Source organism: Phyllobates terribilis, unplaced genomic scaffold (assembly GCF_046119375.1).
Source record: "Phyllobates terribilis strain yellow unplaced genomic scaffold, ASM4611937v1 Scaffold_9__5_contigs__length_417890890, whole genome shotgun sequence".
NCBI lineage: Eukaryota > Metazoa > Chordata > Amphibia > Anura > Dendrobatidae > Phyllobates > Phyllobates terribilis.
The window spans coordinates 79,384,109-79,404,602 of NW_027362769.1; the positions used below are offsets into that span (position 1 = coordinate 79,384,109).

The following is a 20,494-nucleotide window of genomic DNA, read 5'->3' on the forward strand; positions in this document are numbered from 1 at the left end:
CGCACAAGGGGTGTGCCTGCAGCAGCTACAAGAAGCAGGAAGTGATCGGGCGCCGCCCTTAAGCAGAAGAAACAGAGGCAAGCAGACAGCATGGAGGAAAGCCTGAGTGATAGTCTGGACTGGAAATCAAGTGCGTGCTCTTGCACAGTGGGAGATGGACCACTATGCAAGGACGCCGCCAGGTATGTTACAAAGAGCAGGTCTCCAAATAGTGACCTTTGTGAGTAGCCCTCACAGAAGAGCAAATCTGGATATATTCTGGCCTTGGTATGGTAAGGTGGAGATAGGATGATAATGCCAGATGGAGGAGGTGATTGAGACTGCATGTGATAGTGTAGTGGGAGAATACCGAATGAAGGTAAGGTGGCAAACCCCTGGAAGTATACTGCCTCAGTGTTATTTCTGTGGCAAAGATCTGTCTGTCATGATACCGATAATGTGGGCTCTAAGTGTCACTAATTTGGGGGAGGCGGGAGCAGGATGTTACTACTTATGGCGAGGCTCCGAATGTGGCTTGCGACCCTCTCTCTGAGCTGAATGTGGCTCTCAATGTAGAAAGGTTGGCGGCCACTGATCTAGAGGAATAAGTGAAGTATGGAAATAGCTTAGGTTCTGTCTTGAAGGACAGAATAGCATGTGAAATAGAATACTGTGTTCTTGGAATTAGTATGGTCTGAGATATAATCACTGTGAATACCTTGGATGCAAGTGAAGCTAGAATTCCTACCATATGCCACATGTAAATATATAAATGTAGACTATTGACCTTAAACTTGACTTACAGACATTACTGGAGGTTTTGTTTGTCAGAGATGACGTCAACCAGTAGATTTTTTCCAATATTTGTTCCATCTCCAGCCAGCACTGGCTAGACCCATTCGATCCACAGGGCACTCTCTGTGGGTGGAAGTAACACCATGTATAAATATACCACTATAATAACTATTTGATGAGAGGCTTTACGTAGCATTATCACTGATCACTAATTACAACCAAGGGTAAAATGTCTACTATGCACCCATGGCTAGAACTATGTAGATACGTCAACTCATAGCAAATTTATATGACAACAATATATGACTGATAGGCCTTCCTGCTTTACATTATACCACCTTTTCCCCCATCATGCTTTTTTGACTTTATGTGCAAAGGTTTAGCTATAGAGGGTGCAGAAGTAACTGGCAGGTGCCTAGAGGCCCTTTTCTCACATAAGAAGACACCAGTGTTATAATTGGCACATGGTAGCCAGTAGGCCCAGGAAGTTCACGTTCCACAACTCAGATAATATTTTCCTACAATTGTGTTAGTATAATAGAGGACCAGGATGACTAGTGTAGGATTATTACCTTAAACATAGAAATACAGGATTTCATGTCACTCATGCTTTGGTTTGAAACAATCTCCAAGATTCCAAGTGGATTATTTGTAGATGACTGGTTCAGCACTGCATTACATACAGTATAGAAATCATACATTAAAAATGGCATATTTTGGAAAGAAACATTATAACACTAAGTTTACTTCATATACAACTTCAGTACAGCGAGGAGACTATCTAGCTATGTATTAAATTAATATGTCACCAGGTTTTTGCTACTTCATCTGAGAGAAGCATAATGTAGGAAAAGAGACCCTGATTCCAACGATGTATCACTTAGTTTACTGGGTGCAGCAGTTGTGACACAATCAGAGTTCTTAGATGTAGAATGCAGCAGAGCTGAGAAAGCTAACCCCGCCCACATCACAGATAACCCCTCCCACAACACAGCTGACCCCGTCCACACCACAGCTTTCTGTGTATATTGTTTATTTACAGCAAGCTGCTTATCCCAGGAGGGGGCGTGGTCAGACCCCTTGGCAGGAGGGAGCTAGTCTGGGCAGTGATAATCTCCTGGTGATAAAACATTCATAGATAGGAAACAACATCACACAGCTTAATAAGGGACACATCCCTAAAATCTGTTTCTCATCCCCTAATTGATGCTGTTCTCAGATTACAAAGCAAAAACCTGCTGACAGATTCCCTTTAATAAACAGACTATTATGGACATCAAAAATCTAAAAAAAACATGTAAGGAAGTGATGCCAGGAGTACTAATATATCTGGATATCTACCTTCTCCTACAGAAGAGGTAGTCTCTGGTTCAGATCTTTATAATCTGTAATATTGAACACTTTGATCAATTCTTAAAATTTGCATTGATCCAAATGGCGGCATAGTAGACTTCTGCTAGAAGGACGGATATCTCTGGAAGGGAGGTCAAAGGAAGTGCAATGTTTCATATTTTGGACTCTTCCTTGTAGAAGTTATTAATAAGCCACTTATTTGTTGTTAACAGCATATAATTTGAATAAGGTATGCATTAATAAATATATTACAGTATGAACAACTCAATTCTTACCTTGATTTACGGTTTTCGCTATGAACTTTACACACGACTGTAAATCTGCTAGTTCTGAACTGATTTCTGGGAACAGTAGATGAAATTTTCCTTCATATAATAAACTATAAGAAATAGAAACATTAGAAGATAATGGCAAAAGAATAATAGAAATAATGTCAAAATTGTTGTTTTACAGGATCTTTCACATCTAATCGTTAAATGCTATGACCGCCTCCACCATATTTATTGTCTCTTTGTGCTAACAGCTCCTTTCCAGGTCTATATGTTTCCATGGTAACAGACAACAAACTATACAGTCCCATCCATAGTAATATTTCCTTCCTCTGCCCCCTCCTTCTTGCAAGACAGGACCAATAGAAGGTGATATCACTGCCAAAAATTATGTAAAGTGATGTTAGGCTATGTTCACATTTGTGATGGAAACTCTAATGCAGATTTAATACCATTTGATAGAATAAAATAATGACTTTTTTTTATCAAAACAACAGTCACTGTGGTGGAACCTGAATGATCCCATTATAAGTCAGTGGGGTCCCCTGAGTCATATGAAGGATCATGTTCTGCATCATCTTTTCCATTATAAATGGAAACAAGGGCGCAAATGTGAACCGATCTTAATTTTTTCCTCAATTTTTCTATATATATTTTTAACCCTGCTTATATAGAAAATTGTGGATAACAGATTTGTGGTTCCACTAAGGTGTCAATCCTTTGATGGCATGAATAGCGCTGCATGTGTCATCAATTTAAGGGTATGTGCACACGTCCAGTATTGGCAGCAGGAAAATCTGTTGTAAATACTGATGTTTTGGCACTAGGGATGAGCGAGTATGTTCTGTTAACCCTTTCGGCAAGCATGCCTGGGTGCTCGCCGAGTATCATCAGCATGCTCGGGTGTTATGTTTTCATCACTCCGTGCTCATGATTTGCGACAGCTTGACAGCTTTAATACATATGAGGAATGCCTAAGAAACAGGCATTCCTTTCATGTAATAAAGCTGTCAAACAGTCGCAAATCATGAGCACGGAGTGATGAAAACATAACACCCGAGCATGCTGATGATACTCGGCGAGCACCCGACCATGCTCGTAAATCTCAAGTAATGAGCATGCTCGCTCATCACTAGTTGGCAGGAAAAATGGTGCATAAAAATATGCGCATCTTCACCACGTTTTTGAGGGCATTTTTGATGTGTTATTTGATGCGTTTTTCCAATTCATTAACATAGTTGAAAAACGCTGAAAGAATTGTCATGCTGCAGATTTGAAACAGCTTCAAAGGTGCAAAGAAAAAATAAACATCATGTGCAGGAGATTTCAGATATCTCATTCACTTTGTTGGAATAGTAAAATGCTGTGTAATTTGCCAAAAAAACGAGGCAAAAATGAGACGCGTGAACACAGTCTTACTGGCAAATTTTGCAGAAATGCAAATACAGAGTTCAACAGTAAGGGTATGTTCACATGCGGCATTTTTTTTTGCAAAAATTTTATTCAGCTGCTGGAGGTTTTTAAAATATGAAACATATTAGAAACATATTAGAAACATATTAATTCTTTCAGTGTTTTTGCAATGCTTTTCATCCATTCTAGTGAATGGGGAAAAAAATGCATAAAAAATGCAAGCAAAAATGCTTAGAAAACGGTCATACGTTGCAAAAAGGCCATGTCTGAACAAACCCTAATAATTCTATTGATCCAATATCTACTCATTATTACACAACCTGCTTTCTCACCTTGGATTCATGATCCATTCTGGCAACATTAGTAAAATATTCCAAAGCGCTGTTTTACTCTGCACATTTTCTATATGCGTTGTGATTATTTGTAATGTTGTGAAGAAATCTGAGCCGCTTGCCTTGAAAATGGAATAAAAAAATAAAATAACATATTTGGAATTGTAATAGATGAATTGTACAATTGCGATGCATTCAGACCGAACTTCCCCAGACACATCATTCTTTCTTTAATGCGCACAAGAAGAAGCAACTCTTTCCTTCTGTTGTAAAATAGATATTAAAAAATGAATCACTTGTAATCATTATGTACCAGTACATCAAGAAATGAATGCTAATAGATAAGTAATTACCCGGTTTTATGACTATTTCCATACTAGTTACCAGGAATTAAAGGCTCTTTGCATAGCTAAGCAAACATGGTAGATATTAATAGTCTGTGTGGCGCACACTTGGTAAAACGTGTGTTTAGAGGAAGGGCAGAGTCATTTTGCTTCTGTTATTAATACATACCCTGTTATTATAAATATATAAATAGTGCTCCTTTAATATAAGTCCTGCATTTGAAACAGCTTTAAAGGGAACCTGTTGTGTTGAAAATGGGATCTGATCTGCGGACAGGACGTTATATAGCGGGAGGTCGCTGATCAGATTAATATACATTTATGTTGAAAAAGTTTAATTAAAACTTGCATTTTATTTATCAAAATCCCTCATATTTTTTATGCATATAAGTCCAGTGAGCAATCCTGTTCAGTGATCAACAGTCTTTCCTATAGGACTGTGCATACAGAAAAAGATACAATGGATAAAAAAAAGTCTACACACCCCTTTTACAATGCCAGATTTTTGTCATGTAAAAAAATCATACCAAAAGGAATCATTTCAGAACTTTTTCCAACTTTAATAATACCCGTAGTCTGTACAAATGCATTGAGAAACAAACTGGAATATTTTGAGAGGGAATATAAAAGTAACAAAACTAAAATAACGTGGTTGCATAAGTGTGAATACCCTCTTATAATTGGGATGTGGTTGTGTTCACAATAAGGGTGCAGTCAGACAGCCAAATAAATCAGATGGAGATTGGAACGCAATGCTTGGACTGGCTGGCGGCTCTCCCAACTTGAGCTTGACTGTTGCATAGAAATACATGAGAGCCGCCGTCGAGGCTGTGCATTGGATTGTCAATGCAACCCTCTTCTCCCACTCTTGAAACACTGATAGCAACACCGCAGACGAAATGCTAGCACAGGCTTCCAGTATCTGTTGTTTCAGATGCTGCACATCTCGTATCTTCACAGCATAGACAATTGCCTTCAGATGACGCCAAAGATAAAAGTCTAAGGGGGTCAGATCGGGAGACCTTGGTGGCCATTCAACTGGCCCACGACGACCAATCCACTTTCCAGGAAGCTGTTCATGCAGGAATGCTTGGACCTGACACCCATAATGTGGTGGTGCACCATCTTGTTGGAAAAACTCAGGGAACGTGCCATCTTCAGTGCATAAAGAGGGCAACACATCATCATGTAGCTAATTCAGATATCCAGTGGCATTGAGGTTTCCATTGATGAAGAATGGCCCCACTATCTTTGTACCCTATATACCACACCATGCCATCAAGATACGAGATGTGCAGCATCATATGGATACTGGAAGCCTATGCTAGCATTTCTTCTGCGGTGTTGCTATCAGTGTGTCAAGAGTGGGAGAAGAGGGTTGCATTGACAATCCAACACAATGGGCAGCACTTTGAACACATTTTATAAGTGGTCATAAACTTGTAAAAAAACTCATGAAAGAATAAAGTTATGTTAAAACCAAGCACACCATTGTTTTTCTTATGAAATTCTCAATAAGTTTGATGTGGTGTCACATGACCTTCTTCCCATTGAAAAAAATAAAGTTGGATCCAAAATGGCCGACTTCAAAATGGCCACCATGATCACCACCCATCTGGAAAAGTTTTCCCCCTCCCATATACTAATGTGCCACAAACAGGAAGTTGATATCACCAACCATTCCCATTTAATTTAGGTGTATCCATATAAATGGCCCACCCTGTACATACAAACACTGGGGATTTCAATTAATAAAATATTGAAGTTATACTGAATCTTATCCAACAAATCTACATACCATTCTGCTCAGTTTCTCCTTTTCTATACCATGCTGTCCACAGAGCGGACTGAATGTAGAACATGACAGGTTCCCGTTAATAAACTACTGCAGAAAACTCCTACTAACTTGTAATACTAGTTTTTAGGTTTAACCTAGTAATAGAAAAATATTTTCTTTGAAGGGTAAAAAATGTGTGCCAGCTCGTCACCTGGAATCTGGCAAAACTAGCCACAAGCCTTACCTATATTGTGTGACATCTGCATTGATGTCAACCCTTACATTCTTCTTTGGCCATACCCAATGTAGTGAGAGACAAGTGGATTAATAGCTTAACAAGACTGACAGTACAGTTATGGCAAAAGGGGATTGGTTTGTGTGGCAGACAAGTACTTTAATGGTTCCAGTACATACAACAAGCTACGCAAGATAGACACCTTGTTTTCTACAACAATTCAATTGTCTATTGTGTGAATGGCCCTGAACCATAAAAATTATTGTCACAGATCACAGAAATAGCTCATAACTGAAATTGCTAATGGTCTCCGATAGGACCCATAACTCTCTGCAAAGAAAAAAATGATGGTATTCACATTATTTTGTTTAAACCAATAAATGACTAAACTGGAAACTGGCCAAAATAGACCATTTGACTGTGACTTTACATGATTGCAGGTTGAACTTTACCAAATCTTGTGTCTGGTACAAGATCGTGGATGGGATCCATTCAGTTCTTTTGAACCATATGCTAAACTATCAGATTGTTTCGGGAACTGAACAGTAGAGAGATTCTGACCAGATCTTCTGTGGATTCAATTGTATTGCCGATCTTAGAATACTGTACAGATACAATTGAAATACATGCCACTGTCAAGGTCAATGGATCCATTGGTTTCATGCAGCGTTTCCCTTGGTGTACATGTACCACCATTATATCATCCTGACAACTGCGCTGTCCTGTAGTAGCCAGGTATACACTGTGTATTATTATACTTTTCAGTGGGCACAGTGTATATGGTAACTCTTCAGGGGATGAAGTGTATATTATTCTTTTTAGGGGGTACAGTGTATATTAATTTTTTTTTAGGGGGTAAAGTGTATATTACTATTCTTTTCAATGGGTACAGTGTATATTATTATTTAGTTCAAAGGGAACTGTGTATATTACTATTCATTTGGAAACATTATTAGGGGGCATAGTGAATAACACTATTTCCAGGTGACAACGGGTGTAGTGCCATGATTTTAATTGAGAGTACATTTTAGCTGTGCCCTTCACAGTGACAAACATTTCCCAGAGATCTTTAGTTCCAATAAGTCACTGATTTTTTTTTATATTAAAGATTTATTCTCAAAATTTTAAGTTATCCCCTACTCACAGGATAGGGGATAACTTTCTGATCGCTGCAGATTCAACCACTGGGACCCTCATTAATACCAAGATTGGAGCTCTGGAACCTGTGTACTAAGCCTTGTCTTGAATGGAGAGGAGATGTACATGGTCAACCTCCCCTCACAATTGCCAGATTGACTTTAATTTTTTTTTCACAGCTTATCAAAAAATCACAGACAGCCAACATTTTTTTACTGATACATTGAAAAGCCATAATAAATCATTAAGTTTCTAAGTGATGCGTGTCTACAGCAAATTCTGATTTGAAGCCATTAGCGGCATTCACTGTGAACTGTAAAATTATGATAATTATAGTCTTAATAATCTGTACAAGTTTCTTCAGCTTCAAAATAAATGGACACATCAAATTTTTTTTTCACTGATAGAGGCAAAAAGTGCCCTATTTTTACGGAGTGTCCGGGGATTTTTAGACGGTTGTCAACCCTGCCTCCACTCCATTCATTTTCTATAGACGGCACAAAATAGCTGAGTGCAACTTAATATTGTAATCTTGGCTCGTCTTTGAAAAAATTATAAAAGTTTTTATAATTAGGACTAGTACATGTATGTCATTATAGGATTTGTATTCATTTACATTATTGCTGAGGCAACCAGGATAAATATTGCAGCTCAGCAAAGGTACAGAGCTGATGAAAAGGACTGGAGAGCATGGAGAACCTTAATTACTAATAGACTACAACAACATGTTCAGTAAGTTCCAAGTAGATTTCCAAAAATTGATAATACCTTTAAGAAAGTTTGTAAAAACAGGTACAGTATATCAGTGATATACAAGTTTTATCTGCATTCTTAAAGCCTATTTTATATATTCTTATATATTTTTAAGATTAGTTGTCTTTTTCTGATAGATTAGACCCATTTTATTAGTTGCATAGAAATAAATCCCCATCATTCCTCCTCTTTGGTCTTTGTAAATATTGTTGGTGTCATCAGTAGAGATGAGCAAATTCGTCAAATTGCCAAGTTTTGCCAGAAAATTTGATTAACAGCGAAGATCTTCTCCATGACTTGAATGTTCACTATTATACTCTGGGTTCTTTCTAAACCACAAAGAATAATAAATGTAACATGTAAAAATAAAAACCCAATACTAACCACACTCCTGCTGCCTCTGGTGCCCTCTGCCCACCCCTCCGTTCTTCACGGCCTCTCCTTTCGGCATGCGCGTGACGGTGTCTTCAATCTAGAACAGGACTTCTGACCCCAACTAAGACTCAGAGGTCACATCGTGATGAGATGACATGCAGTTACCTCTGACACTTGGTCGTAGCCGGAAGTTGTGTTCTAGCCAGGGATTGAAGCTTGAAGAGGACAATTTGCATATTCCAGGTGCCTTCTGGGAAAAGCGAAGAGTCTCCTTCAGCTAGAAGATCGTTGGGTACAGCCGGGACCAGCTGCTTGGAAAGCATCGCCAAACCAGGGATTGAAGCTTGAAGAGGACAATTTGCATATTCCCGGTGCCTTCTGGGAAAAGCGAAGAGTCTCCTTCAGCTAGAAGATCGTTGGGTACAGCCGGGACCAGCTGCTTGGAAAGCATCGCCAAACCAGGGATTGAAGCTTGAAGAGGACAATTTGCATATTCCAGGTGCCTTCTGGGAAAAGCGAAGAGTCTCCTTCAGCTAGAAGATCGTTGAGTACAGCCGGGACCAGCTGCTTGGAAAGCATCGCCAAACCAGGGATTGAAGCTTGAAGAGGACAATTTGCATATTCCAGGTGCCTTCTGGGAAAAGCGAAGAGTCTCCTTCAGCTAGAAGATCGTTGGGTACAGCCGGGACCAGCTGCTTGGAAAGCATCGCCAAACCAGGGATTGAAGCTTGAAGGGGACAATTTGCATATTCCAGGTGCCTTCTGGGAAAAGCGAAGAGTCTCCTTCAGCTAGAAGATCGTTGGGTACAGCCGGGACCAGCTGCTTGGAAAACATCGCCAAACTGCGCGCCTGTCGGCGCGTGAATTTGTTTAATTTGTTTATCCTAGGGTATCACAAGAAAGAAGACAGACATCAAGTCAGCAGGGACAAGGAGCAGCATGGCAGATGTGACAACCTACATGGTGAGCTGCAACATGTGCTACATGTTCACAGATCGACCAGAAGCTGAAACCAACTTCACCTGCCAGAAGTGTAGACTACTGGCTCTTTTAGAAGAAAAGGTGCGGGGACTGGAAGAAAGAATTGCGACATTAAAACTCATCAAGGAAAATGAAGACTTCCTGGACAGAACAGAAGCGTCACTACTGGTCACGGAAAGTGAAGGAAGCGTCAGAGAACCTCCAGAGGCAGACAAGTGGAGGCAAGTGACCAAAAGAAACAAGAAGACCATGGAGACACCACCAACCACACAACTGAGAAACAGATTCCAAGGACTTGTGGAGGATAAAGATGGCACACCTAAGGATGAGGAACTACCAGCAAGCAAAAAAGAAAAGAGCACCCAGAAACACCCAGAAGCGGCAAGAAAAAGGACAGCCAAGAAGGGAAGAAGAGTGGTGGTGGTGGGAGACTCACTACTGAGAGGAACAGAAGCAGCTATCTGCAGACCGGACATAACCGCAACAGAAGTATGCTGCCTCCCAGGGGCGAAGATCAAGGATGTTACCGATAGGATACCGAAGCTCATCAGTTCCAAGGATGTCCACCCATTTCTTCTGATACATGTTGGCACCAATGACACGGCAAAGAAGGACCTACCGACAATCTGCAAGGACTTTGAAGCATTGGGGAAGAAAGTAAAAGAACTGGATGCGCAGGTAGTTTTTTCTTCTATCCTTCCAGTAGACGGGCATGGCGTCAGGAGATGGAACAGGATCCTTGATGTGAACAACTAGCTGAGACAATGGTGCAGACAACAAGGATTTGGATTCCTGGACCACGGTGTGAATTACCTCTATGACGGACTCCTTGCCAGAGACGGACTACACCTCAACAAACCCGGGAAACACACATTCGCCAGGAGACTCGCAACACTCATCAGGAGGGCGTTAAACTAGAAGAAGAGGGGATGGGAAGAAAAACGCTGGACACGAACATGCAACCAGAGAACATACTAATGAAAGATATGAAGTGCGACAAAGAAGGTCCAAGACAAGATACTTGGAAGGGAGGTAAGAAAATTTCTAATACAATCCACAGGGAGAAGATTGGAACAAAACAAAATCGTGTAAACTGCGTGCTAGCAAATGCCCGGAGCCTGACAAACAAGATGGATGAACTGGAAGCAGAAATATCTACAGGTAACTATGACATAGTGGGAATAACCGAGGCATGGTTAGATGAAAGCTATGACTGGGCAGTTAACTTACAGGGTTACAGTCTGTTTAGAAGAGATCGAAGAAGTTGGAAAGGGGGTGGAGTCTGTCTATATGTAAAGACGTGTCTAAAGCCTACAATCCGGGAGGATGTATGGGAGGGAAATGAGGAGGTCGAGTCCTTATGGGTGGAGATACATGGGGCAAAAAACAATAATAAAATTATCATAGGAGTCTGTTATAAACCACCAAATATAGCAGAAGCCACGGAAAGTCTATTAATGAGACAAATAGACGAAGTAGCAAAAAATAACGAGGTGATTATTATGGGGGACTTCAACTACCCCGATATAGACTGGGAAACCGAAAGCTGTAGATCTCAGAAAGGAAACAGGTTTCTGTCAATTATCAAAGACAATTATTTGTCACAACTTGTGCAGGAACCAACTAGAGCAGAGGTCCCCAACCGCCGGTCCCCAGGCCGTTGGGGTTTTCAGCCGGTCCGCGGCGCCGCTGACCAGGGCCGGCGTCAGCACCCGGGCAAATGCCGGGGCTCTGAGCAGGCAGAGGGGCCCACTGGCGGTCGCGCACCCCGCTGAGCTATGGGCGGAGGAGAGCGGTGTCAGCGCCCGCCCTTCTCCGCCGCTTGCTCAGGGCCCCGGCAGCCCGATACTTACCTCTCCCCGTGCCTCCGCAGATCAGCTGTCTTCCTGCTCTGCGCTCCCTGTGACGTCTCAGGTCAGAGGGCGCGGTGACGTCTTTACACCGCGCCCTCCCCTGAGCCGTCACAGGGAGCGCTGAGCGGGAAGAAACGACAACGCTGGAGTTCGGAGCCGAGCAGCGAGCGGCGGGCAGCAGGTAGCAGGTGAGGAGAAGGGAGGTGAGTATTTGATTTTTTTTTTTTTTTTAATGTATGGAGGCATGGGGCATTATAAAGAGGGGAGGGGGGGCATCCTGCTTGGGGCATTATAAGGTGGGGAACAGCCTGCATGGGGCATTATAAAGAGGGGGGGATTCCTGCTTGGGGCATTATAATGAGGAGGGGTGACAGCCTGCATGGGGCACTATAAGGTGGGGACCAGCCTGCATGGGGCATTATAAAGAGGGGGGATTCCTGCTTGGGGCATTATAATGAGGAGGGGTGACAGCCTGCATGGGGCATTATAAGGTGGGGACCAGCCTGCATGGGGCATTATAAGGTGGGGAACAGCCTGCACGGGGCATTATAAAGAGAGGGGGGGACATCCTGCATGGGGCATTATAAAGAGGAGGGGTGACAGCCTGCATGGGGCAGTATAAAGAGGAGGGGTGACAGCCTGCATGGAGCATTATAAAGAGGAGGGGTGACAGCCTGCATGGGGCATTATAAAGAGGGGGGGTGACAGCCTGCATGGGGCAGTATAAAGAGGAGGGGTGACAGCCTGCATGGGGCAGTATAAAGAGGAGGGGTGACAGCCTGCATGGGGCATTATAAAGAGGGGGGGCAGCCTGTATGGGGCATTATGTGGGGGGTAACAGCCTGCATGGAGCATTAAAAGGGGGGGGCCTGTATGGGGCATTATGTGGGGGGGAACAGCCTGCATGGAGCATTATAAGGGGGGGGCAGCCTGTATGGGGCATTATGTGGGGGTAACAGCCTGCATGGAGCATTAAAAGGGAGGGGCCTGTATGGGGCATTATGTGGGGGGTAACAGCCTGCATGGAGCATTATAAGGGGGGGACAGCCTGTATGGGGCATTATGTGGGGGGTAACAGCCTGCATGCAGCATTATATGGGGACCGGTATCCTGTATGGAGCGTTATATGGGGGCCAGTATCCTGTATGGAGCGTTATATGGGGGCCAGTATTCTGTATGGAGCCTTATATGGGGGCCAGTATTCCGTATGGGGTCTTATATGGGGGCCAGTATTCCGTATGGGGCCTTATATGGGGGCCAGTATTCCGTATGGGGCCTTATATGGGGGCCAGTATTCCGTATGGGGCCTTATATGGGGGCAAGTATTCCGTATGGGGTCTTATATGGGGGCCAGTATTCCGTATGGGGCCTTATATGGGGGCCAGTATTCCGTATGGGGCCTTATATGGGGGCAAGTATTCCATATGGGGCCTTATATGGGGGCAAGTATTCCGTATGGGGCCTTATATGGGGGCCAGTATTCCGTATGAAGCGTTATATGGGGGCCAGTATTCCGTATGGGCGTTATATGGGGACCAGTATTCCGTATGGAGCCTTATATGGGGGCCACTATTCTGTGTGGAGCGATTCACCGGTTTCTGAGCTATTGTAGAATTTACAATAGATATCACTCATGAAGTGAAATCTTTGCATTGTACTATATATATATATTTCTCCGCCGTATCTCTGCATCATGAATCGTGGTATGTGTTAAAGGGGCCCACTGAGACTCTTTCGCCCGGGGCCCAGAAAAACCTGGAGCCGGCCCTGCCGCTGACAGCTAGCTCCGCGGCCCTGCGCCTGGTCAGAACTCGCTCTGTATGGATTTATAATGTTTTCTGCCATAGCCGTGACAGCTCGCAGCTCCCGGCAGAGAACATTATGCAGGACGGGGTGGGGCGTCGGGCGGGTCTTAGTGACGCAGCCCTCCACAGCACAGCATGGTACCTGTTGTACGTCACGGGGCGGGTCTTAGTGACGCGGCCCTCCTGCACAGCATGGTGTGTTCCTGACGGGGTGGGGCGGCAGGCTCTCCTCACTGACACGCCCCCGGCAGAACATGTTATGTGGGGCGTGCTGGGGCAGCAGACTGGCTTCAGTGACGCGGCTCCCGGTACCGGTGTTCAGTGTGTAGCGCTGCTAAGCAGCAGCGCTGTATACACTGACGCTCAATGTACAATGCTGCTACTTAGCAGCGCTGTACACCGAGGTCCCGCCAGCATCCTCCCCATACAGCTCCACCCCTCCATAACCCCACCCCCATATGACCAAAGCCCCGCCCCCACCCCCACCGGGCCATGGAAAACTGGTCTTGCTTAAAGCTGGTCCCTGGTGCAAAAAAGGTTGGGGACCTCTGAACTAGAGGGACGGCCCTTTCAGACTTAATATTAACTAACAGGCCAGACAGAATAACTGAGGTGCAGGTCGGGGGGCACCTGGGAAATAGTGACCACAACATTATACAATTCCACATGTGCTTCAGTAGGGTGCCCAGCAAGGGAGTCACAAAAACACTGAACTTCAGGAGGGCAAAGTTTGATCAGCTAAGAGATGCCCTTCACCTTATAGACTGGGATAGTATCTTTAGTAATAGGAGCACGGATAGAAAATGGGAAATTTTCAAAACAGTCCTACATAGTCACTGTAGAAGGTACATACCTTATGGGAATAAAAGGGCGAGGAATAGGAGGAAGCCAATGTGGCTAAATAAGGAAGTCAAGAGGGCAATGAAAAACAAAAAAAGGGCTTTCGGTAAGCTTAAACAAGAAGGCAGCGAGGAAGCGCTAATATCTTATAGGGAAAAAAACTAAATCTGTAAGAAACAAATAAGAATAGCAAAAGAAGAGACAGAGAGACTAATTGCCAAGGAAAGTAAAACGAATCCCAAACTGTTCTTTATCTATATAAACAGTAAAAGGATTAAAACTGATGGAGTTGGCCCATTGAAAAATAACCTGGGTAAAATCCTAGAGGGCGATGAGGGTAAAGCAAACCTACTCAATAGCTTCTTCTCCACTCTTTTCACAAAAGAAAACAATTTATCGGAGGAAATGCAGAGTGATAAAGTAAACCCTCTGCTAAATATCACCCACCTAACCCAGGAGGAAGTTCAGAAAAGCCTAAATAATATCAAAATAGACAAGTCACCAGGCCCAGATGACATACACCCCCGGGTACTAAAAGAATTAAGTAATGTGATAGACAGACCGCTGTATCTTATATTCAAGCACTCTTTATGGACAGGGACTGTCCCACTAGACTGGCGCCAAGCAAATGTGGTACCAATATTCAAAAAGGGGTCTAAAAGTGACCCTGGGAACTATAGACCAGTCAGCTTAACGTCTGTTGTGGGTAAATTGTTTGAAGGATTTCTTAGAGATGCTATTGTAGAATATCTTAATGATAATAACTGTCTAACTCCATATCAACATGGATTCATGAGGGATCGCTCCTGCCAAACAAACCTGATCGCCTTCTACGAGGAGGTGAGCTCACAGCTGGACCGGGGAGAGTCACTGGATGTTGTATACCTTGACTTCTCCAAAGCGTTTGATACCGTGCCACACAAAAGGTTGGTATATAAAATGAGAATGCTTGGTCTGGGGGATAATGTGTGCAAGTGGGTAAATAGCTGGCTGAGTGATAGAAAGCAGAGGGTGGTTATCAATGGAGTAAGCTCAGGGTGTGTCAGGGTTACTAGCGGGGTGCCTCAAGGGTCTGTCTTGGGCCCTATATTATTTAATATATTTATTAATGATCTAGTGGAAGGGTTGCATAGTAAAATAGCAATATTTGCAGATGATACTAAACTTTGTAAAGTAGTTAATACAGATGAGGATAGGGCACAGCTACAGGAGGATTTAGATAAATTGGGGAGTTGGGCCAAAAAATGGCAAATGGGGTTCAATGCCGATAAATGTAAGGTCATGCACATGGGAAAGAAAAACAGCAGTCACCCATACATATTAAATGGGAAACCGTTGGGGAAATCTGACATGGAGAAGGACCTGGGCGTCTTGGTTAATAGCAAATTAAATTGGAGTGCCCAGTGTCAGGCAGCAGCAGCGAAGGCAAATAGAGTCATGGCATGCATCAGAAGAGGAATAGGGGCATATGATGAGAATATTGTTCTTCCTCTGTATAAAGCGCTGGTAAGGCCGCACTTAGAATATTGTGCACAGTTCTGGGCTCCGGTGCTCAGGAAAGACATATTGGAGCTAGAGAGGGTACAAAGGAGGGCGACTAAGGTAATAAAGGGAATGGAGGGACTAGAATACCCAGAGAGGTTGTCAAAATTAGGCCTATTTACGTTGGAAAAGAGAAGGCTTAGGGGAGACCTCATAAACATGTATTAATACATCAGGGGGCAGTACAGAGATCTCTCCCATGACCGGTTTATACCAAGGATGGTGACAAAGACGAGGGGGCACACTATGCGTCTGGAGGAAAGGAGGTTCCTGCACCAGCATAGAAGGGGATTCTTTACGGTCAGAGCCGTGAGACTCTGGAACTCTCTGGGAGAGGAAGTGGTGATGTCCAACTCACTTAATGAGTTCAAGAGAGGCCTGGATGCCTTTCTTGAGAACAATAAAATTACATCTTATGCTTAGTGATAGTTAATTAATCCAGGGATTTAATCTGACTGCCAGATTGGTGTCGGGAAGTGAATTTTTCCTCAATGATGTAAATTGGCCTATACCGCATGTTTTTTTGTTGCCTTCCCCTGGATCAACGCTGCGGAATAGCTGCAGTGCACAAGAAATAGGCTGAACTGGATGGACGCTTGTCTTTTTTCGGCCTTATAAACTATGTAACTATGTAACTAAGAATGAAGACATCGATGCGCGACTGTGGAAAGAAGAGGTTGTGGACATTCGAAAGAACATCGGATAGTGGGCAGCACTTAGCAGAGGCAGGCGGTGTACCAGGAGTGGTTAGCAGTGTGTTGAGTTTTATATTTTGTATTTTTTTTTTACCCTTTCACCAGGCCTGAACAGTTCAGCAAAATGGCAGCCGTAGCTGATCACAATTTTGATGAATTTGTGTATAGTGAATTACAAAAAATCCATATTCTGTAAAATATAGGTTTCTGTACAATTCAAGTAGAATTTAATTCAACTTGAATAAATTTGCCCAACTCTAACCAGCATGTCTCCTTGTGTAAACAGGGAATATGCTGCCAACAATATGCTGTATGGGACCAAAGAATAGTATTAACAGTCATTCTCTAACCATAAAGTTTGCATCGGTGAGTGTAAAAGAGCATTAAAAAATTGCCTTTCAACAATGGGCATTGGCTATGACCAGAAATCTACATGTGTAGGTTCCCAGGACATTAAGGCCACGCTTCATCAAGACTGGTGTTCTTCATGCCATTCTTGATGCAGGTGTGTGGTTCAGTCACAGATGCCTAGTTCATTTATAGGTGCATGCCTCTTAATGTCAGACGCGTCTTGAAAGTGGTGTGTGCCTCCGTGCACCTCCCCACAAATCTTACTGTTGTCAGAGACTCGAGTAACATTTCTTGCATAAGGTACCCCAAAATTGTCATGAATTAGATGAGTGGGTATTGCCACGCTTTGTCCTGTCCCCGTTTTGCACCAGCTGCGACCATTTTGACATAGCTTGTCAAAACTGTTGTGAAAACGCCAAAAGTCATAAAAAGTTTGCGCAACCTCGCATTCCACAAAAATGTAATGTGACTTTGTAATCAATGAACCAACAGCCATGATATTATCATTGACACGTGTAGTTTATATTGTGTTTTTCTTCTGGAATATCTCCATATTTATGATACCTGTGAGAAGATCATCTGTAGTGCTAAACTCGTCAACGTCTGGTTAGATTTGCAGAAGGTTCGAAACGTAGACTGCTGTGTAGGGGAAAGCAAAGTAATAGTCGTACAAAAAGTCTTCTTGATGTCTCCTGAGCTTAACTCTTCCACTGCCGTCTATAAGAAGGAGAGTTAAGACGAAGAACATTAGCCATCACCTTAATATGTACATATTCAACTTCTCAGTGACTGTTAGTGAAGTTACTTTATGCATATTTCTTAAACTTTGTACCATAACATTGTAGGCAAAGGTAGTAACGTGTAGTATATGACCAACACACTGAGCAAAGCAAGTCAATATGCGGGATCACATGAATGTTTTAACACATGGACCAATGGTGAAAAATCGAAGGCACTACTTTGACCAGTATTTTGGATCAAGCTTCCCCTTTATAAGTCAATGGATGTGCGAAAACATCGAGTTATATTCCGTATGTCAATTATTTTTCACAGATACATTAAAATTATAAAGATAAGACACTGTATTTGACCTTTTATTATTTATTAAATTGTTCAAGTAAAAAAGGGATGTGAAAAATGGACGTGTGTCTGGCATAGGAATGTAAACAATGAAGACAGGAATGGCATGGAAATTGAATATGGATGACAATAAGGATGAAAAATGTTTTTTCTAGATGAAAAATTGACAATTTTGCATATGCTCATCTGAATCCGGCCTTACTCTGGAATGCTGCAGGGTTTGAAAGAAAATTAGTTATAAAAACGCAGGAGGACAGTCTGGGCATTGGGAGAGGTTTCCTATAGATGGCTCCCCATTGGTGCCCGGCTTGGCTTTCTGTATGCAAATAGGAAGAGACCCGTTACTCAAGCCTTGCTGGGCTCCCTATGGGATCACAACGCCCTGAACTGTGTTTGGGGAAAGCAGTATTGTCCTTTCCCTAAGATACCAGCATAGCTCAAAATAAGCAGTTAAGGGATAAATCTAAATAAGGTAAGAAATGTGAATAATCACTTTATGGTTATTTAACTATATTTCCAAATTTGTATTTATTTTACTTGCATATATAGCCCCATTGTTTCCGCAGCACTTTATAGACATCATCATCACTGTCCCCATTGGGACTCACAATGTAAATTCCCTATCGGTATGTATTTTAGAGTGTGGGAGGAAACCGGAGAACCCGGAGGAAACCCACACAAAACACGGGGAGAACATACAAACTCTTTGTAGATGTTGTCCTTGGTAGGACCCAGGACCCCATGACTGCAAGGATTTACTGCTAACCACTGAGCCACCGTGCTGCCCTGCTGTGACTGTATTGTCCAGTTCTATCCTTTTACAGGGATCACAAATATCTGTTTCAAAGTATTCATTCTCAATTATTTCAAGCAGCCTGTAATAAAATGCACTGATGATAATGTAAGATTACATGTTTTATTATTTATAATAAACCATGTAATTTATAAAATTGAAAAGTGCGTTTTGAACACTTACCTTCACCATACTGATGTTATTTAATATATTTTGCCAGTTCTCTCCCGCTGTGCTGTCCCCTAAGTGACAAAAATATGTTACTTTTTTTTTCACCTTAATTCTACTCCATTTGCATTAAAGAAACATATTACATAAAGAGCAATATCTGTGAATACTTGGGAAGTAAAGTTTCACCTTTGGTCACACATTGGCTAAAGTCCACCATCTAAAGTTTTTAATCTTTTGTATTAGTTTTTATTTTTTTTAGGTTGTGTAGACCAAGATCTCCTGTTATTACCTGGACACTATGAACAAGCAGGTTAGGAGGTGTTGGTGACGCGCCCCCTGGGCCAGTGTTGTTGGGGATACCCGGAGCCGGATCAGATGGGGGTTGTAGTCTCCGAGTGGCTGTGACCCGGTCCGTGCCCAGGGTGTCAAGCTCAGTGTGTGGCAGTCCTATGATGTTACTGGATGTTCTTTTGTGTCGACTACGCCACCCGTTGAATTGCGGTCACTACGGCCGCCGCTGCAGCAGGGTCCGCTGAGGCTGATGGTGTTTGTGCAGCTTCGGTAGTATAACCCCCAACGGGAGGGGTATAGCCTCAGGGGGTCAGGTGCAGAGGATGGTGGTTGTGGAAGTGCAGGGATGATGGTAATCAGAGACAGAGTCGGGTTGTGCAGTTCAGGGTTCTTTACTTACTGCAGATGTTCCGGTCACTCCGGCCTTGAGTGACCACCCGAGCCGTGCTGCGTCCACCAGGTCCTGGACTCGGCCAACCCCCAAGTAGTTCTGGAGCGTGGTTCTGAGCTCCCGTTCTGACCTGTCCTCGTCTCTGGCCTTCCCCACCAGGGATCCACCTATGTCCGGCTCCCTCGGGCCTCTTGTTGGCGAACCCTTGCCTCTGGGTTCCCTGACCCTATGCGTGGTCTGCCTTCCGGGTGGATATGGTGGGTGGCCGTGGCAGATGCTGCCCACGGCCTCCGGTCTCTGGCTGAGGTATGCTGTAGCCCCCACCAGTTTGGGATCCGGTACCCTGTTGCCAACTCTTCACCCTGTGTTTGTATTTGGGTTCTCAGAGTTCCTTCTTTCTCCCCCTCTGGGTCTTTCTTTCTCCTCTCTCTCTCTGGGCCTTGGAGCTGCTCTTCTCCTCTGCTCTCTTCCTCTGCTCTGCTCTGACAAAAGGCTGACAGACTGACCCTGATCTTAGATGGTGCCCACCTTAAATACTCCCTCTATGTGTGAGCTCAGGTGACCAGCACCCAATGAGCTCCTAACTTTACCAAGGCTGCTCCCCCTATCTGCCCCTACACTACTGGGATGTACCACCCCCCTCCCACTCCAGCCAGGAACAGACTCGGTCGTACCTGCACATTTCTAAGTGGGAGTACCGTTGGTCTGCTCCTCTGGAATGGGATGTGTGTAGTGCATGCAGCTGACTGAGCTCAGTTCCACACTCCATCCTTACCCGGGAGTGGAATATCACACCTCTGGGTTGAGGTGCAATACCCCTGTAGCAGCCGAATCCTCAGGGTGCTACATTGGCATATCATAATATGTTTTTTTTCCCTTCAATTTAACTATTATATTCATACTAGAACCATAATAAAGTATGGGTTGTTAGACAGCATT

General features: G+C 43.3%; 1 protein-coding gene across 1 annotated transcript in view; it reads right to left on the minus strand.

The window, feature by feature from the left end:
- ABCA12 (ATP binding cassette subfamily A member 12) overlaps window positions 1–20,494 on the minus strand; it is a 313,653-nt gene that overhangs the window by 218,522 nt on the left and 74,637 nt on the right. The window contains exons 5-10 of the mRNA XM_073646632.1: window positions 18,886–18,944; window positions 17,394–17,546; window positions 4,142–4,263; window positions 2,403–2,506; window positions 1,347–1,444; window positions 783–897 (exon numbers count right to left, since the gene is read on the minus strand). Coding sequence (XP_073502733.1) covers window positions 783–897; window positions 1,347–1,444; window positions 2,403–2,506; window positions 4,142–4,263; window positions 17,394–17,546; window positions 18,886–18,944 — 651 coding nt within the window. The remainder of the gene's footprint in view (window positions 1–782; window positions 898–1,346; window positions 1,445–2,402; window positions 2,507–4,141; window positions 4,264–17,393; window positions 17,547–18,885; window positions 18,945–20,494) is intronic.